Raw genomic sequence first — 17933 nt, 5'->3', positions numbered from 1 at the left:
GCTGGCCTCCCTGCCTGGATCTGTCTTCCTGGGGTTCAGAAGAGGGGGCATTAGGGATGGAGGAGAGATCTGGGAGGGGTCACTTGTGCTTAGATTGGGTGCCCATGAAGCTAGGCTGGTTGAGAAAGGAGTGAAGGGTCCTAGGATCAGAGGCAGGCCTAGAGGACAAATGGCTATGGCCCATGGCTCATGGTAGACCCTAAAGCTAGAGGAGAGTACTAAAAAGAGACTCAGGGTGCCACCATCTTGTGAATGGGGGTTGGAGAGCATCCATCGAATTCCAGGGCCAGATTTGGAGCCCCAGCATGGCAGTCAAGACAACCTGGGTTCTCATATAGCTATGCAGGCACGTAAGTTACCTGACTTCTCTAAGCCTCAGTTTCCCCATCTATAAATGGGAATAATAAAACCCATCTCATGGGAAGTTCTGGTGAGAATTTGGTGAGATAATGATGTAAAATACCACTTGGCCCACTCAGGAAATGTGAACCTTTTAGGGTGCAGATGCCTGAAGAGAGGGCCCTGGGCAGACAGGAAGCAAGCTAAGACCTGGCGCCATCCCTCACTCTGTTGGAGTTATGGCTGCGTCCCTGGTGCTCGGCAATACTTTAGCCAAAAGACTTTCAGATGTCCAAATTTTTACATTTTTAGAAAATCAGTGTTCTCACACTTTTTTTTTTTTTGAGACAGAGTCTCACTCTGTCTCCTAGGCTAGAGGGCCATAGTGTCAGCCTAGCTTGCTGCAGCCTAACTCCTGGGCTGACATGATTTTCCTGCCTTAGCCTCCAGAGTAGCTGAGACTATAAGACTATAGACTCACACCACAATGCCCAGCTAATTTTTTCTTTTTTGGGGGGGGGACAGTCTCAAGCTGCTGCCCTAGGTAGAGTGCCGTGGTGTCACAGCTCACAGCACCCTAAAACTCTTGGGCTTGGGCGGCGCCTGTGGCTCAGTCGGTAAGGCGTCAGCCCCATATACCAAGGTGGCGGGTTCAAACCCGGCCCTGGCCAAACTGCAATCAAAAAATAGCTGGGCGTTGTGGCGGGCGCCTGTAGTCCCAGCTACTCGGGAGGCTGAGGCAAGAGAATCGCTTAAGCCCAGGAGTTGGAGGTTGCTGTGAGCTGTGTGAGGCCACGGCACTCTACAGAGGGCCATAAAGTGAGACTCTGTCTCTACAAAAAAAAAAAAAGAAACTCTTGGGCTTAAGTAATTCTCTTGCCTCAGCCTCCCAAGTAGGTGGAACTGCAGGTGCCTGCCACAACGCTTGGCTGTTTTTTGGTTGTAGTTGTCGTTTGGCAGGCCACTGAGCTACAGGCACCGAGCCTGCCAGCTAATTTTTTCTTTTTAGTAGAGACTATGTCTTGTGGTTTCTTAGGCTGCTCTTTTTTTTTTTTTTTAGGGTCTTATTCTATTGCTCTGGCTAGAGTGCCATGGCATTAGTCCAGTTCACAGCAACCTCAAACTCCTGTGTTCAAGTGATCCTCCTGCTTCAGTCTCCCAAGTAGCTGGGACTACAAGCACCAGTCACAATACTTAGTTAATTTTTCTTTTTTTTTTTTTTTTTGTAGAGACAGAGTCTCACTTTATGGCCCTCTGTAGAGTGCCGTGGCCTCACACAGCTCACAGCAACCTCCAACTCCTGGGCTTAAGCGATTCTCCTGCCTCAGCCTCCCGAGCAGCTGGGACTACAGGCGCCCGCCACGACGCCCGGCTATTTTTTGGTTGCAGTTTGGCCGGGGCTGGGTTTGAACCTGCCACCCTCGGTATATGGGGCCGGCGCCTTACTGACTGAGCACAGGCGCCGCCCAATTTTTCTTTTTTATTTCTTTCTTTTTTTTTTTCTTTTTAGAGACAGTCTCACTTTGTCACACTCGGTAGAGTGCTGTGGCATCACAGCTCACAGCAACCTCCAGCTCTTGGGCTTAGGTGATTCTCTTGCCTCAGCCTTCTGAGTAGCTGGGACTACAGGCACCTGCCACAAGGCCCAGCTATTTTTTTGTTGTTGCAGTTTGGCCAGGGCTGGGTTTGAACCCACCACCCTCCGTATATAAGGCCGGCACCCTACTCACTGAGCCACAGGCGCCACCCAATTTTTGCTATTTTTTTTTTTAGAGATGAGGTTTCCCTCTTACTACTAGTTTCAAACTCCTGAGCTCAAGGGATCCACCCACCTGCCAGAGTGGTAAGATTTACAGCTGTGAGCCATGGTGCGTGGTCATTGAGTTATATTTCTGTTGAAAGTACTGCTCTGTAAATTGTGGTATATATACACCTTGGAATATTATGCAGCCTTAAAGAAAGATGGAGACTTTACCTCTATTCATGTTTACATGGATGGAGCTGGAACATATTCTTAGTAAAGTATCTCAAGAATGGAAGAACAAGTAACAAATGTACTCAGCCCTACTATGAAACTAATTTATGGATTTCATATGAAAGCTATAACCCAGTTATAACCTAAGAATATGGGGAATGGGGAGAGGGAGGGGAGGGGAGGGGGGAGGATGGGTAGAGGGAGGGTGATTGGTGGGATTACACCTACGGTGCATCTTACAAGGGTATATGTGAAACTTACTAAATGTAGAATATAAATGTCTTAACACAGTAACTAAGAAAATGCCAAGAAGTCTATGTTAACCAGTGTGATGAAAATATGTCAAATGGTATATAAAACCAGTGTATGGTGCCCCATGATTGCATTAATGTACACAGCTATGATTTAAAAATTAAAAAAGAAAGTACTACTCTGCCAAAAAAGCATACAAATAAAAAATAAAAGTAAAGGCTGGGTGCAGTGGCTCACACCTGTAACACTCTCTCAAAAATAAAATACGCAGTGGCTCACAACTGTAATCTCAGCACTTGGGAGGCCAAGGCGGGTCGATTGCCTGAGTTCACAGGTTCGAGACAAGCTTGAGCTAGAGCGAGACCTCATCTCTAAAAATAGTCAGGTGTTGTGGTGGACGCCTGTAGTCCCAGCTACTCGGGAGGCCGAGGCAAGAGAATTATTTAAGCCCAGGATTTGGAGGTTGCTGTGAGCTGTGATGCCATAGCACTCTACCCAGGGTGACAGCTTGAAGCTCTGTCTCAAAAGATAAACAGACAAATAAATAAAAAATAAAAATAAAAATAGCCGAGTATTGTGGCAGGTGCCTGTAGTCCCAGCTACTTGGGAGGCTGAGGCAAGAGAATCACTTAAGCCCAGGAGTTTGAGCTTGCTGTGAGCTATGACATCACTGTACTCTATCTAAGCTGACAAAGTGAGACTGACTGTCTCAAAAATAAATAATAAAATAAAAATAAATAAAATTAAAAAGAAAGTACTGGGTCTTTTTTTTTTTTTTGTGGTTTTTGGCCGGGGCTGGGTTTGAACCCGCCACCTCTGGCATATGGGACTGGCGCCCTACTCCTTGAGCCACAGGCACCGCCCATGCTCTGGGTCTTTTCATTGCCAATGACAATCCTCTCCACATAGTCTGAATCTCAAGCATCTTGCCCTCTAACCAGCACCCCTGTCTTTCCAGCTCCCTTTAGCACCCCAGTTCTAATGAATTGTTGATGCCTCTGAAACTTACAATCCATTGATGTTGCCACATGTTTGCTGTCCCTCACCCTTCCTGTGTCCTTACATCCATCCTCACCCAGCTTACATTCCAGATCAAACATGAACTATCACTCCTTTGCATGCATGTATTTATTCTTTTAGAAAATATTTATTGAACACCTTTTGTATGTCAGATGCTATTTTTTTTTTTTTTGTCAGACAGAGCCTCACTCTGTGGCCCTGGGTGGAGTGCTGTGGCATCATAGCTCACAGCAACCTCAAAATCTTGGGCTCAAGGGATCCTCTTGGCTCACCTCTAGAGTAGTTGGGACTACAGGCACTCACCACAACGCCCAGCGAAGTTTTTCTATTTTTAATAGAAATGGAGTCTCACTCTTGGTCAGGCTGGTTTCAAACTCCTGAACTCAAACATTCCACCGTTCTCAGCCTCCCAGAGTGCTAGGATTAGAGGCATGAGCCACCGCACTAGGCCTGCCAGATGATATTCTAGGCACATGGGACAGACACATCAGTGCAAAAAACAGACACAGTCTCTATCCTGTGGAGCTTACATTTTGGTTGCAGGAAACAAATGGTAATAAGGCTGGGAACGGAGGCTCACGCCTATAATCCTAGCACTCTGGGAGGCCAAGGGAGCCTGAGCAAGGGTGAGACAAAAATAGAAAAAAATAGCCAGACATTGTGGCTGTAGACCCAGCTACTCAGGAGGCCGAGGCAAGAGGATCCCTTGAGCCCAAGAGTTTGAGGCTGCTGTGGCTATGATGTCACAACACTCTACCCAGGGCAATAGAGTAAGACTATATAAAAAAAAAACAAACAAACATAATGGTAATAAATAATTTATATCATGTGCTGAAATCATGGTTCTCAACAAGAGGCTGTTTTGGCCCCCAAGGAACGTTTGACAATGTCTGGAGACGTTTTCAGTTGTCACCACTGGGGAGTTGTGAGTAGAAGCCCTGGATGCTGCTAGCCATCCTACAATGTACAGGACAGACCCCAACCACATATGAATGTTCCATTCTGAAATGTCAATAGGGCCTAAATTGAGCAACCCTGTTCTAGAAGTTGTTAACGCTTTAGAAAAAAAAAAAGTAGAGCAAGGTTGAAGGATAAATAGAGGAGTTTTGTCTGGAAAGTGTGGTTTTAAGTAGGATGGTCAGGTCTGGGTCAGCCTCCTTGAAAGGTGACATTAGGACAAAGGTGTGAAAGAGAGAGGGAGCCCAGGATACATCTGGAGACGAGATAACCGACTGGGTTTCCTATTTCCCTGAGAAAACTGAAGCACCTACCACATTTACCCATGTCCTTGGCCTTTTCTGCAGTTACTGTGCATAGAAGACGCATGCTTCTAACAAAGGTTAAACTTGCTGCTCAGAAGTCCATCCCACTCTCCAATTCAAGGCCATGCCTCCTGCAATTCCATCTCATTAACCAACAAAACCCTTTTTTGACCCTTTTCTTCTCCAGCTATCTTATTTTTCTCCTTTCTTTCGCTGCAATGATCCCTGAAAAAGTTGTGTGTTATTGTTGTCTGCAATTTCTTTCCTCTCACTTTTCTTGAGCCCAAGCCCGTTAGACTTTTGCTCCCAAACTGCTCTTACAGTGGTCATCAGGGATGCCCTCAGAGCTAAATCCATTGATTGATCCTCAGTCCTCAACCTGCTTGACCTATCAGCAGCATCTGACCTTGTTGATCACACTGCCGCCTGTTATGCGTGGGGACACCATGGTTCTTCTGCTTCTCCTTCTGTCTTGCTGGCTAATCCTTCTCAGACTCCTTTGCTGGTAACTCTTGGCTTCCCAACCTCTGCAGGCAGGAGTACCTCAGAACTCAGTCCTTGGTAATCTCATCTTTCCTGCTTTAAATTCTACCCATGAGTTGGTCAGTCCCCAATTTCTCTCTCTAACCCAGACCTCTTCCCTGAACTCTGAACTCTTGCTTCGAGCTGCTGACTCAGCATCTCTACTCAAATATCCAGGAGGCAATTCACATTTGAAAGGTCCAAACCAAACTCCTGCACAAGTGGGTTTGGGCTTTTGCTGGGAAGATGGACAGTTCATCCAAAATAACTAGAAAGAAGGCTAAGTACAAGGACACGTGGGAGTTACTCTATTTTTTTTTTTTATTGTTGGGAATTCATTGAGGGTACAAAGAACCAAGTTACATTGATTGCTTTTGTTAGGTAAAGTCCCTCTATAATTGTGTCCCGCCCCCAAAACTGGGAGTTATTCTTGATTCCCCTGTTTCTTTTCTTTTCTTTTTTTTTTTTTTTTTTTTTTGTAGAGACAGAGTCTCACTTTATGGCCCTCGGTAGAGTGCCGTGGCCTCACACAGCTCACAGCAACCTCCAACTCCTGGGCTCAAGTGATTCTCTTGCCTCAGCCTCCCGAGTAGCTGGGACTACAGGTGCCCGCCACAATGCCCGGCTATTTTTTGGTTGCAGTTTGGCCAGGGCCGGGTTTGAACCCACCACCCTCGGTATATAGGGCCGGTGCCTTACCGACTGAGCCACAGGCGCCGCCCGATTTCCCAGTTTCTTTCACACCTCCCTCCTTTCTGTCAGCAGAGTCCATCACTTCTATCATCAAAATACATCTAGAATCTTGTCAGTTTTCACTTTCTTCAATTCTACCAGCCTGGACTAACACACACTAATCTCTTGCTTAGAATAGTATAGTGGTCTCCAAACAGGTTCTCAAACCATGGTGACTGAATAAGCCACAAAGTCTATAAATTTAGAAAGGATACATTACTGCCGGGTGCAGTGGCTCGTGCCTGTAATCCCAGCACTTGGGAGGCCAAGGCAGGTGGATTGCCTGAGCTCACAGGTTTGATACCAGACTGTGCCAGAGCGAGACCCTGTCTCTAAACTCTAAACATAGCTGGGCGTTGTGGTGGGCGCCTTATAGTCTCAGCTACTTGGAAGGCTGAGGCAAGAGAATCGCTTGAGCCCAAGAATTTGAGGTTGCTGTGAGCTGTGACTTCACAGCACTCTACCGAGGGTGACAAAATGAGACTCTGTCTCAAAAAAAGAAGTTACAACCTGCAGGCTGGCCATCCTGACAGGCTAGAAAGAAGACAAACCCTTCAAGAGAGGAAGGGGATGGGCGGCGCCTGTGGCTCACTCGGTAGGGCGCCGGCGCCATATACCGAGGGTGGCGGGTTCAAACCCGGCCCCGGCCAAACTGCAACCAAAAAATAGATGGGCGTTGTGGCGGGCTCCTGTAGTCCCAGCTACTCGGGAGGCTGAGGCAAGAGAATCGCTTAAGCCCAGGAGTTGGAGGTTGCCATGAGCTGTGTGACGCCACGGCACTCTGGGCGATAAAGTGAGACTCTGTCTCTACAAAAAAAAAAAAAGAGAGGAAGGGGTAAGACAGGAATTTATGCTGAACAAGTTGGCCGAGTATACATATTCTACAGGTTATAGGAGGAGCTATGAATATTATGGAGACCCACAACATGTGTATTAGGTTTACAGGTATGTAATATACACCTCCATGATCACTTTGGGGTGGAGATTTAAAATTAAAATTTTTTTTTTGTAGAGACAGAGTCTCACTTTATGGCCCTCGGTAGAGTGCTGTGGCATCACACAGCTCACAGCAACCTCCAACTCCCGGGCTTAAGCGGTTCTCTTGCCTCAACCTCTGGAGTAGCTGAGACTACAGGCGCCCGCCACAACGCCCGGCAATTTTGTTGTTGCAGTTCAGTCGGGGCCGGGTTTGAACCCGTCACCCTCCATATATGGGGCTGGCACCTTACCGACTGAGCCACAGGTGCTGCCTGAGATTTAACATTTAAATACATTATAATTAATTCCTATACATAAAAAGGTGAGATGTGGGGTGGTGCCTGTGGCTCAGTGAGTACGGCGCCGGCCCCATATGCCGAAGGTGGCAGGTTCAAACCCAGCCCCGGCCAAACTGCAACAAAAAAAAAAAATAAATAAAAAAAGGTGAAATGTAAGGCACAAGTCCATGAACTATACATCCTCAGGACACCAGCCAGAAGCAGTCCACGTCTAACAGTTGTTATTACAAAGAAATTATGGTCCAAAATAGCTGTCATGTCAGAACCATAAAAACAGGAGGAGAGTGGTCAAAGGTGGGATGAAGTAAGTAAAGTCTTCCAGGCTTTTGTTCTTCTTAAGTGAGTCTTTGATAAAATCTAATGTAATGATTAGTAAGAGGAAGTGGGATAGAAGCAAATGGGATATGGCCAGACTCTGTCTTGTCATGGCAAGGAATTTAAAACTTTGGGGTCTTGGGTGGCGCCTGTGGCTCAAAGGAGTAGGGTGCCAGTCCCATATGCCGGAGGTGGTGGGTTCGAACCCAGCCCTGGCCAAAAACTGCAAAAAAGAAAAAAAGAAAAAACAACTTTGGGGTCTTTTAGCCAAAGGAGAGTCTGTTAGTCTGTTACTTGGGGCTAGGACTTTTTTTACTTTTATTTTTTGAGACAGAGTCTCACTTTGTCTCTTTGGTAGCATGCCATGGCATCATAGGTCACAGCAACCTCAGACTCCTGGGCTCAAGCAATCCTCTTGCCTTAGCCTTCTGAGTAGCTGGGACTACAGGTGCTGCCACAACACTCGGCAATTTTGACAGATGAAGTCTCACTCTGGCTCAGGTTGGTCTCCAACCTGTAAGCTCAGGCAACTCACCCTCTTTGGCCTCCCAGAGTGCTAGGATTACAAGCGTAAGCCACCACATCCAGCCTAATTTTTCTGTTTTAGTAGAGACAGGGTTCTTTGTTAGGCTCGTCTTGAACTCCTGAGCTAAAGCAATCCACCTGCTGCAGCCTCTGAGAGTTCTAGAATTATAGGCATGAGCTACCATGCCTGGCCATGAGTGACATTTTAAAAATTTAATTAAATTTATTCATTTAGAGACAAAGTCTCACTCTGCTGCCCTGGGTAGAGTACCATGGCATCATAGCTGACAGCAATCTCAAACTCCTGCACTCAAGGGATCTTCTTGCCTCAGCCTCCCGAGTAGCTCGGACTACAGGCACCCACCACAATGCCCTGCTAATTTTTTATTTATAGTGGAGATGGGATCCCTTTTTTTTTTTTTTTTTTTTTGAGACAGAGCCTCAAGCTTTCACCCTGGGTAGAGTGCTATGGAATCACAGCTCACAGCAACCTCTAACTGCTGGGCTTAAGGGATTCTCTTGCCTCAGCCTCCCAAGTAGCTGGGACTACAGGCACCCACCACAACGCCCAGCTATTTTTTGGTTGTAGTTGTCATTGTTGTTTGGCAGGCCTGGGCTGGATTCGAACTCGCCAGATCTGATGTATGTGGCTGGCGCCTTAGCCACTTGAGCTACAGGCACCAAGCCTGGGATCTCATTCTTGCTCTGGCTAGTCTCAAACCTGTAAGTTCAGGCAATCCACCCACCTCAGCCTCCCAGCATGCTAGGACTACAGGGATGAGCTACCTTGCTGAGCCTCAACTTGGCTGATTTTAAAACAGAAAGTCCCATTTACCTGAGTCCCCTGCTAGTACCCTAGGAGGCCAAGATGGGAGGATCACCAGTTCTGAGCCAACTGGGATGGTTGCTCAACTTATTCATTAGTTTCTCCACCAATGTCCTTTTTTAGTTCCAAGATTCAATCTGGAACTATTTAGTCTCTCATCTGCAACAATTTCTGGGTCCTTCCTTGTCTTTTATGATGTTGACACTTTTGAGAAGCATTTGTTGAATATTTTGCAGAATGTCACTCAGCTTGGGTTCACCAGTTGTTTTCTCATGATTAGATGAAGGTTATGGATTTTGAGGAAAATCCAGAGGTGAAGGACAGGAATTTAATGTTTTATTGTTGTTGTTTTATTGAGACAGAGTCTCACTAAGTCACGTAGTGTTGAGTGCCAAGGCCTCATACCTCACAGCACCTCAGACTCTTGGGCTCAAGAGATCCTCTTGTCTCAGCCTTCTGAGTAGCTGGGACTACAGGTGCCTGCCACAACTTCCCCCCTCCTAGTTTTTCTATTTTTAGTACAGACTGTCTGGCTTTGCTCAGGCTGGTCTTGAACTCCTGAGCTCAGGTGATCCTCCCATCTCGGCCTCTTAAAAGTACTAAGATTCCAGGTGTGAGTCACCTTACCAGTCCTGAGTTTGATTTATTCACTACTATATACCCAGTGCCCAGTACTGAGTTCCTGTCCCATTGCAGGTACCAAAATTCTGTTTGTTTTATGAACAAGCAAATAAATGAATGATTCTGTGGAAAATTAACATTGTTTCAAAGTTTTAAAATGTTGTATTATATGAATGCTATCCTAGCACACATTGTTCTGTAGCTTATGTCCTTTAAAAATATGCTCTGAAGATCCTTTTAGGGTGCTAGAACTACTTCGCTCTTTTTAACTTTTAGCTTATTACAAATAATTACAGTGGTTCTATGTTCCTCTTTGCACGTTTAGATTTTGTCGTGGGCAGAATTGGGGAAGAGTTGCTAGGCACAGAGTCCGCACATGTACATGTTAATGGATACTGGTAAATATCCAACCAACATAGCTGAACTCCAGCAGTGTTTAAAAATGCCAATGTCCTGAGATCTGTCTACCTCATGATCTCATGAGGTAGACAATAGAATAAGGATTACCAGAGGCTGAAGTGGGACATGAATGAAGACATTAGGTTAATAGGCACAGATATAAAGTCAGATAATAGGCACAGATATAAAGTCAGATAAAAGTTAATAAATTCTGGAATAAGCACAGTACAGTGACTCTAGTTAACAGTAGTTTATTGTATTTCACAATAGCTAGAAAAGAAGACATGAAATATTCTCATCACCAAGAAATGATAAATATCTGGGGAGATAGATATTCTCAAACCCCCATTTGATCATTACTCATTCTATGCATGCATCAAAAATCACATGCACCTCATAAACATGTACAATTATTATATATCAATAAAGAAGGCTTTGAAATCTCAAAAAAAAAAATGCCCATTTCCCTCATATCTTGCCCAACGACTAATGACAACGAAACCTTCAGAAGCGCGGTGACCTCCTAAGTATGCCCAGCCACTCCCCAGACTACATCTCCCAGAAGGCACAGCGGACCTCGTGCTACCTGGCCCGCGGGAAAGGAATAACCAAGCCTTAGCACTTCAGAAAGGCCGCTTATAACCTAAGAATATGGGGAAAGGGGAAAGGGAGGGGAGGGGAGGGGGGTGGATGGGCAGAGGGAGCGTGATTGGCTGGGACCACACCTGCGGTGCATCTTACAAGGGTACATGTGAAACTTACGGGCGGCGCCTGTGGCTCAAGGAGTAGGGCGCTGGTCCCATATGCCAGAGGTGGCGGGTTCAAACCCAGCCCCGGCCAAAAACCAAAAAAAAAACAAAAAAAAAAACTTACTAAATGTAGAATATAAATGTCTTAACACAGTGACTAAGAAAATGCTAGGAAGGCTATGTTAACCAGTGTGATGAAAATATGTCAAATGGGGCGGCACCTGTGGTCCCATATACCAGAGGCGGTGGGTTCAAATCCAGCCCCGGCAAAAAAAAAAAAAAAAAAATATATATGTCAAATGGTATATGAAAACAGTGTATGGTGTCCCATGATTGCATTAATGTAACGGCTATGATTTAATAATAAATAAATTTAAAAAAAAAAGAAAGAAAGAAAGGCCGCGCCCGGAGCAGCGGGCCCATCTCTCCCACAACCCACCGCGGACAGGCCGGGCCCGCCCCACGGTCAGACTTCACTTCCCGGCAGGCAGTGCGACCCGAGGGCGGGACTTCATTTCCCAGCAGGCTCCAGGCGGCGGGTGCCGCGGTGCCTTGTGTGGGATGTAAGCGCGGAGGTGGGCGCGGGGGACCGAGGCCAGGTCTCTCCTTGGGGCTTGGGGGGATTGGTCTGGGTGAGCTTTCTGGACGGACGATAGGGGCCCTGGGTACATTCGTAGGGAGGGGACAGGGTGGCCAGTGGGAGTCCTCAGCGGGGTCCTTGAGGCGCTCCCCCATGGGGGCTGAGGGTCCCGGGGTTGTGGGGGACAAGGAGGCCCCATAGGCTCTGCTGAAGGGTCTCACCGACAAAAGAAAGGGAGCTGGTGAGCGGAGGCTGTAGGCAGAGAAGCAGGGGAGCGGTTATGTGTGTTGGGGGTGGAACGTTAGCGGAGCCTGGGAGGGGGCTCCCTGGCCAGCCGATCCTGCCCGACCCTCCCTCCGCTGGCTCGCCCGCAGGCCGCCGCCCGCCGCCATGGGCCTGAAGGCCGCCCAGAAGACGCTGTTCCCGCTGCGCTCCATCGACGACGTAGTGCGCCTGTTCGCTGCGGAGCTGGGCCGAGAGGAGCCGGACCTGGTGCTTCTCTCCTTGGTGCTAGGCTTCGTGGAGCATTTCCTGGCTGTCAACCGTGTCATCCCCACCAACGTGCCCGAGCTCACTTTCCAGCCCAGCCCTGCACCTGACCCTCCTGGCGGCCTCACCTACTTTCCTGTGGCTGATCTATCCATCATCGCAGCCCTCTATGCCCGCTTCACTGCCCAGATCCGTGGCGCTGTTGACCTGTCTCTTTACCCTCGAGAGGGAGGTGTCTCCAGCCGTGAGCTGGTGAAAAAGGTCTCCGACGTCATCTGGAACAGCCTCAGCCGCTCCTACTTTAAGGACCGGGCCCATATCCAGTCCCTCTTCAGCTTCATCACAGGTTGGAGCCCAACAGGTGGCAAGGGGAGAGAATGAATCCTGTCCCACCTCTTCACAACACTCAGTAGTTTATAAGCCCTTTTGAGACCTGTGAACCTTGTGTAGTGTTAATTCTCCCTTTGCAGTTGGGGAAACTGAAGTCCAGAGAGGGGAAGTGATGTGTCAGAGTCACACACAGAATGGCAGGGCTTGGACTGGAACCTGATTACTTGGCTCCAAAGTCATTAACCTCTTCTCTGCCCCGTGGGACCCCCACCCCTGACACTGAGCAGCCACAGAGTCCTGCAGTCCAGCATGAGGCACAGAGATGGCAGTAAAATTTGGAGATAAAATTGGGCTACATTTGAGACAATTAAATGAAATAAAATCTATGGGAATGTTTTGAACTGTACAGACCGGAGGCTTAATCTTAAGATTTAGGTTCCCAAAGAACTCCTTTGTGCTAAGTCCAGTTGACTGGCAGTTGCATCCTGGTGTGCCATATTGAGAAGGAATCTAAGGCTGTTTCTGATCTTAGCAGGAAAAGAATGCAGAGATAAATTAGGAGTATCTCGGTGGGTGTGTGAAAAGAGTGTCTTGTTTTTGCCATTCCTATTTTAATAAGTGCAATAAAATGGACTTTCACAGAAATATATAATATGGTTGCAGAGAAAGAGAAAGGACAGGGTCAAAGTCTGGATCAACTACAGGAGATCCAGAAAGGCCTCTTGTTGGGAATGGGGGTGTAAACTGGGAGAGGGAGGCTTTGAACACAGGAAGGAAGGGCTTGAGGGGTAGTGGGCAGGAGCACCTGAAACTGGGGTACAGACTTGAAGTGAGGCTGGGAGTGTAACCCATCACTACCTGTCCCCTGTCCCCAGGCCAAAGCACAGAGGACTTTCTTCCATTACTACCCCCTTCCACAGGTACCAAACTGGACAGCTCTGGTGTGGCCTTTGCTGTGGTGGGGGCCTGCCAAGCCCTGGGTCTCCGGGATGTCCACCTGGCCCTATCTGAGGATCATGCCTGGGTAGTGTTTGGGCCCAATGGGGAGCAGACAGCTGAGGTCACTTGGCATGGCAAAGGCAATGAGGACCGCAGAGGCCAGACTGTCAACGCAGGCGTGGCTGAGCGGGTATTATGTTCTCTTCCCAACTTTGTCCCCTTTATAGTCTGCTAGCCCAAGCCACCCAAAGGGCTTTACTTTCGTGAGCCCTACTTCCCTCTTCCCATCACCACCTTCATATATCCAGAAGGGAAGGCAGAAAAGTCCCTTTCCTGGCTGTCATTTCCTGAAGCAGACACAGGGTAGGCCATCATGAGACATTTGGTCTTCCCCTCATAAGAGCTGGCTGTACCTGAAAGGATCATACATGCGCTGTGACCGCAAGATGGAGGTGGCATTTATGGTGTGTGCCATCAACCCTTCCATTGACCTGCACACTGACTCTCTGGAGCTGTTGCAGCTGCAGCAGGTGAGGGCCGTGCCTGTGGGGCAGGAGTGAGCCAGGCCAGGCTACTGACTGGACTTGCTGTGGGACCTGGGACAGGGGCACATTCCTTTCCTGAGCTTCAACTTCTTTGTTAAAATGGTTTAGTAATTCCTGACCTGGCCTTTCCCAGGGCTATTGGGAGAGTGGACCTGAGATGTGAAAGGGCTAATTCCTGAATTTTGGCCCTTCGAACTTAGTGGGAGATTCCTATTGGTTCTGGTGTCCACCTCTGCTTTATAGACTGTGGACCCTTCCTCTCCTCAACCTCAGCTCATAACTCTCTCTTTTGGCTCATAGAAACTACTCTGGCTGCTCTATGACCTGGGACATCTGGAAAGGTCAGTAGAGGAAAGTGGCCAGGCTGGGCTTTGAGGGGCCAGAGGGCTGGGTGGCCTCCTGAACTTAGGATCTTTTCCCAGGTACCCCATGGCTCTAGGCAACCTGGCAGATCTGGAGGAGCTAGAGCCCACTCCTGGTCGGCCGGACCCTCTCACCCTCTACCACAAGGTAGGAGTATTACAGGGGGGTGCAAAAGAGAGACCTCAGCAGGGGCTGAGGTCCCCTTTCTTCTAGGGACTGGGAGGGAGCAGATGAGGAGAGAACTCTGCATGTTGGGAGATGTTACCCATCCAGCCCTGTGTCGTATCCCTTATATGTGTGCATAATCAGTGTAGTCAGGGCTGCCCAAAAGGTGTCCTGGGTTCCCCAGCCTGCAAGTAGCAGGGCCTAGATTTGTCCCTTCAGCCCCTCATTTTCAGTGAGCACCTCTCCTCACTGTTGCTGCTCCTCACTCTCCCTGGAGTATAATAGAAGGTCAGATGTGGTGGGAGTACTCAGGAGAGAATGTTGACTTGGTGGGAGTGGGGCTAAAAAGGCCACTGGACTAAACTTGAAAGTCTGGTGTTTGTGTGGAGGAGTGGGTAGGAAAGCCTGGGTAAGGACAGAGCTCAGAGCTGCCCCTCCCCTCCTTAGGCTTGTCTGGTGTGGGCATGGGCTCCACCCTTGCAGTCAGCCCCAGCAAGCAGCTCTGCAGACCCAGGGAAGGGCTGGCAGGGTGTGAGTGGGATTAGAGATGGGGAAGACTCTTTGATCTCTTTTTTTTGCCCTGCTGAGTATTACCTGATGGGACATTTGTGCCAGCTGGGGGCTACCTTCCTGAAGCTCCTCTGCCTTACCCCCCAGGGCATTGCCTCAGCCAAGACCTACTATCGAGACGAGCACATCTACCCCTACATGTACCTGGCTGGCTACCACTGTCGCAACCGCAATGTGCGCGAAGCCCTACAGGCCTGGGCTGACACAGCTACTGTCATCCAGGAGTGAGGATCCCCCCACCAGGACTTCCAGCCCCTCATTTCTTCCCCTTCCACCCAATTTCCAACCACCCTTGTCCAGCAGTGAGGTCTGCATCCTAAGCCCCATCCCCTCTCCATCCATTCCCTAGGCAGCCAAGACCACCATCACTCAGGAGATAGGGCCTCCTGATTAAGGCCTTTCCCTCCCTCCCTTCTCCTTCCAATTTTAACTACTGTCATCCAGGAGAGGGACCTCCACTCTTAGCTCCATGCCCCCTACTCACTGTTGCTCTGGGCAACTATCATTTTGGAGTGAAACCTCCAACCATTCCCCCAGTCTCTGGGATGACCCAAGAAAAGAAACCTGGGTTCCATCCCTCACCAGATCCTTGACGGGTACTCCCCATGGCAAGACCCCACATTGCCCCACTGCTCTCATAGCTACAACTACTGCCGAGAAGATGAGGAGATCTACAAGGAGTTCTTCGAAGTGGCCAATGATGTCATCCCTAACTTACTGAAGGAGGCAGCCAGCTTGTTGGAGGCAGGCGAGGAGCGGCCAGGGGAGCAGAGCCAGGTGAAGGGCTGGTGATGCATTCTGTGTCCCGCCTGCCATCTGGCAGGGCTCCCCAGCCACAGCATGGGGCTATGTGGGGAAGCTGGCCCCAAGTAGAGAGCCACATTCCCTTCTGCTGTAGTTGAAGTCTTGGGCATGGGTTTGAGGGGCAGGGGGTAATTTAATGGTTTCTACCATGTCCCTTTAAGTAAATGGGGTGGAAGCCATCTCTTTCCTGGTTAAGGTCCTTCACTCAGCTTAAGGGGTGGGATGGAGGTACAGGATGGTTCCCCTCTCTCAGTCCTGGCTAAGGACAGGCTTTATAAAAGAAAGGAGGAGCCTAGGGCAAGAGTGAGACCCTGTCTCTACAAAAAAACAGAAAAATTAGCTGGGTCTTGGGGCTATTGCCTGTAGTCCCAGCTACTGAGGCAGGAGGAGCCCTTGAGTTCAGGCATTAAGGTTGCTATGACCTGTGACACCCCACTGCCCTCTAGCCCAGATGACAGAGTGAGACCCTGTCTCAAGAAAAAAAAAAAGTTCCGAGAATGCTTCTGACCTATGTTCACCTTTTCTAGAGTCAGGGATCTTTGCCTAGACTGGGGCCTGGTCTGTGCCCTCAGCCTAGGGATGAGTAAGGGACTCTGACCTGTGCCCTCCCTTCCCCCTTGCCCAGGGCTCCCAGAGCCAGGGTTCCGCTCTCCAGGACCCTGAGTGCTTCGCCCACCTGCTGCGATTCTACGATGGCATCTGCAAATGGGAGGAGGGCAGCCCCACGCCTGTGCTACACGTGGGCTGGGCCACCTTCCTGGTGCAGTCCCTAGGCCGTTTTGAGGGACAGGTGAGGGGCAGCTGTACAGGAGGGCTGGGCACCCCAGGTGGTGACAGCGGCGACAGGAAAGTCAGGCCTTTGTGGCCCAGAGACAGCATTTGTTCATACCCTTGGGTACAGATGAGACGGAGACCCCCTAGAGAGGATGGGATGGCCACTGGCCTGCAGCCTTTCCCCCAGCTTGCTTTCTCCACCGTGCAGGTGCGGCAGAAGGTGCGTATAGTGAGCCGTGAGGCAGAGGCGGCAGAGGCCGAGGAGCCCTGGGGTGAGGAAGCCCGGGAAGGCCGGCGGCGAGGCCCGCGACGGGAGTCCAAGCCAGAGGAGCCTCCACCACCCAAGAAGCCAGCGCTGGACAAGGGCCCTGGCGCTGGCCAGAATGCCGTGTCAGCACCGCAGCGGAAACCCTCAGGGACTGTCTCGGGTGCTGCCCGAGGCCTTGAAGTCGGCAGCACAACTCAAGTGCCAGCACCCGCAGCATCGCCGCCGCCGGAGGGTCCAGTGCTCACTTTCCAGAGCGAGAAGATGAAGGGTATGAAGGAGCTGCTGGTGGCCACCAAGATCAACTCGAGCGCCATCAAGTTGCAACTCACGGCGCAATCGCAAGTGCAGATGAAGAAGCAGAAAGTGTCCACACCCAGCGACTACACCCTTTCTTTCCTCAAGCGGCAGCGCAAAGGCCTCTGAGCTGCTGGTGCCCACCCGGCCTCAGAGCCTGCCCTCAGTCTGCATGGAGGCTCCACCCCAGTCCTCCCACTCTGAGCCCAGGCTCCGCCCCCAGCACTAGAGGACCTAGGCCCGGTTTCCTGCCCAGGTCCAGGACCCACTCCTACTGGGAACCCAGGCTTCTGGTCCCCGGAGTACAGAAGGCCCACCCCAGCTACAGACGGCCCACCACCCCTCGCTCCAGCTCGGAACTGAGGGCCCTTTCCCAGAATCCCAGCCTGCCAATTGAAAGTTCACCCTAGGCCCCTGATCACCAATTTTTAAAGGTCCGGGCCTTGGAAACTCAGACGCCTCAGAATGGAGTGCCCGGGGTTGCTCCTGCCTGGTAAAGGCTGCGGTTTCACCTCCAGTCTTGGAAACTAGAGCCCCACTTCCCTAGGAGTACACTTCCGCACTTAAGAATTCCATCCTTAGGAATCCGAGCCCCCTACTCTAAAGAACTTAAGTCTCACTCCACAATTATGAAATCCTGGCTTCCTCTCCTTTGTATCTCTAAAGTCAATGACACAAAACTCTGCCCCAGCCTGTGAGAATCCTGAGACCTGCCCTCTCCCTGGCCAGACTTGCCCAGGATCAGAGCAGGACCTCTCTTAACGACCCTCTAGGAACCTCCCCGAGGTTCAGTTTATCTCGAGGACCCTGGAGGACTCTGCAGGGGATTGGGAGTGGGTGAAGGGAGCCTGATCTCTTCCTGTTTTGTACATAGATTTATTTTTCAGTTCTGAGGAAGATGAATACATTTTGTAAGAAAGCGAAAACAAAACATGTGCGTGTGTTCATCTGTGAAATTAAGGATGGGCGGGAAGTGGGACGCCCCCTCTTTTCTCTGC

The 17933-nt window shown here is 49.6% G+C and overlaps 1 protein-coding gene across 5 annotated transcripts; it reads left to right on the top strand.

Moving 5' to 3' along the window:
• Window positions 1–11308: 11308 nt before the first annotated feature.
• MEN1 (menin 1) lies at window positions 11309–17848 on the top strand. Of its 5 annotated transcripts, none has more exons than XM_053560986.1 (10): window positions 11309–11389; window positions 11769–12229; window positions 13134–13342; window positions 13554–13682; window positions 13998–14038; window positions 14120–14207; window positions 14883–15019; window positions 15437–15572; window positions 16225–16389; window positions 16582–17848. In XM_053560986.1, the coding sequence occupies exons 2-10, from the start codon at window positions 11785–11787 to the stop codon at window positions 17062–17064; spliced, it is 1833 nt and encodes a 610-aa protein (XP_053416961.1). In that variant the 5' UTR covers window positions 11309–11389; window positions 11769–11784; the 3' UTR covers window positions 17065–17848. The 5 variants fall into 5 exon arrangements, with proteins under 5 accessions (XP_053416961.1, XP_053416962.1, XP_053416964.1 ...); XM_053560987.1 differs by having other exon boundaries at window positions 11350–11446; XM_053560988.1 differs by having other exon boundaries at window positions 11364–11413.
• Window positions 17849–17933: the final 85 nt, after the last annotated feature.

This window comes from Nycticebus coucang, chromosome 14 (genome assembly GCF_027406575.1).
Source record: "Nycticebus coucang isolate mNycCou1 chromosome 14, mNycCou1.pri, whole genome shotgun sequence".
In the NCBI taxonomy this organism is placed as follows: domain Eukaryota; kingdom Metazoa; phylum Chordata; class Mammalia; order Primates; family Lorisidae; genus Nycticebus; species Nycticebus coucang.
This window is presented reverse-complemented; position numbering and strand designations above follow the sequence as displayed.

What these genes read in the sequence shown, in the direction of transcription:
- MEN1 (XM_053560986.1), top strand. Translation starts at nt 11,785, where the DNA reads ATGGGCCTGAAGGCCGCCCAGAAGACGCTGTTCCCGCTGCGCTCCATC. An exon ending in CTCTCACCCTCTACCACAAG is followed by an intron (nt 14,208 to 14,882) that starts GTAGGAGTATTA and finishes CTTACCCCCCAG; the next exon opens with GGCATTGCCTCAGCCAAGAC. An exon ending in TAGGCCGTTTTGAGGGACAG is followed by an intron (nt 16,390 to 16,581) that starts GTGAGGGGCAGC and finishes TCCACCGTGCAG; the next exon opens with GTGCGGCAGAAGGTGCGTAT.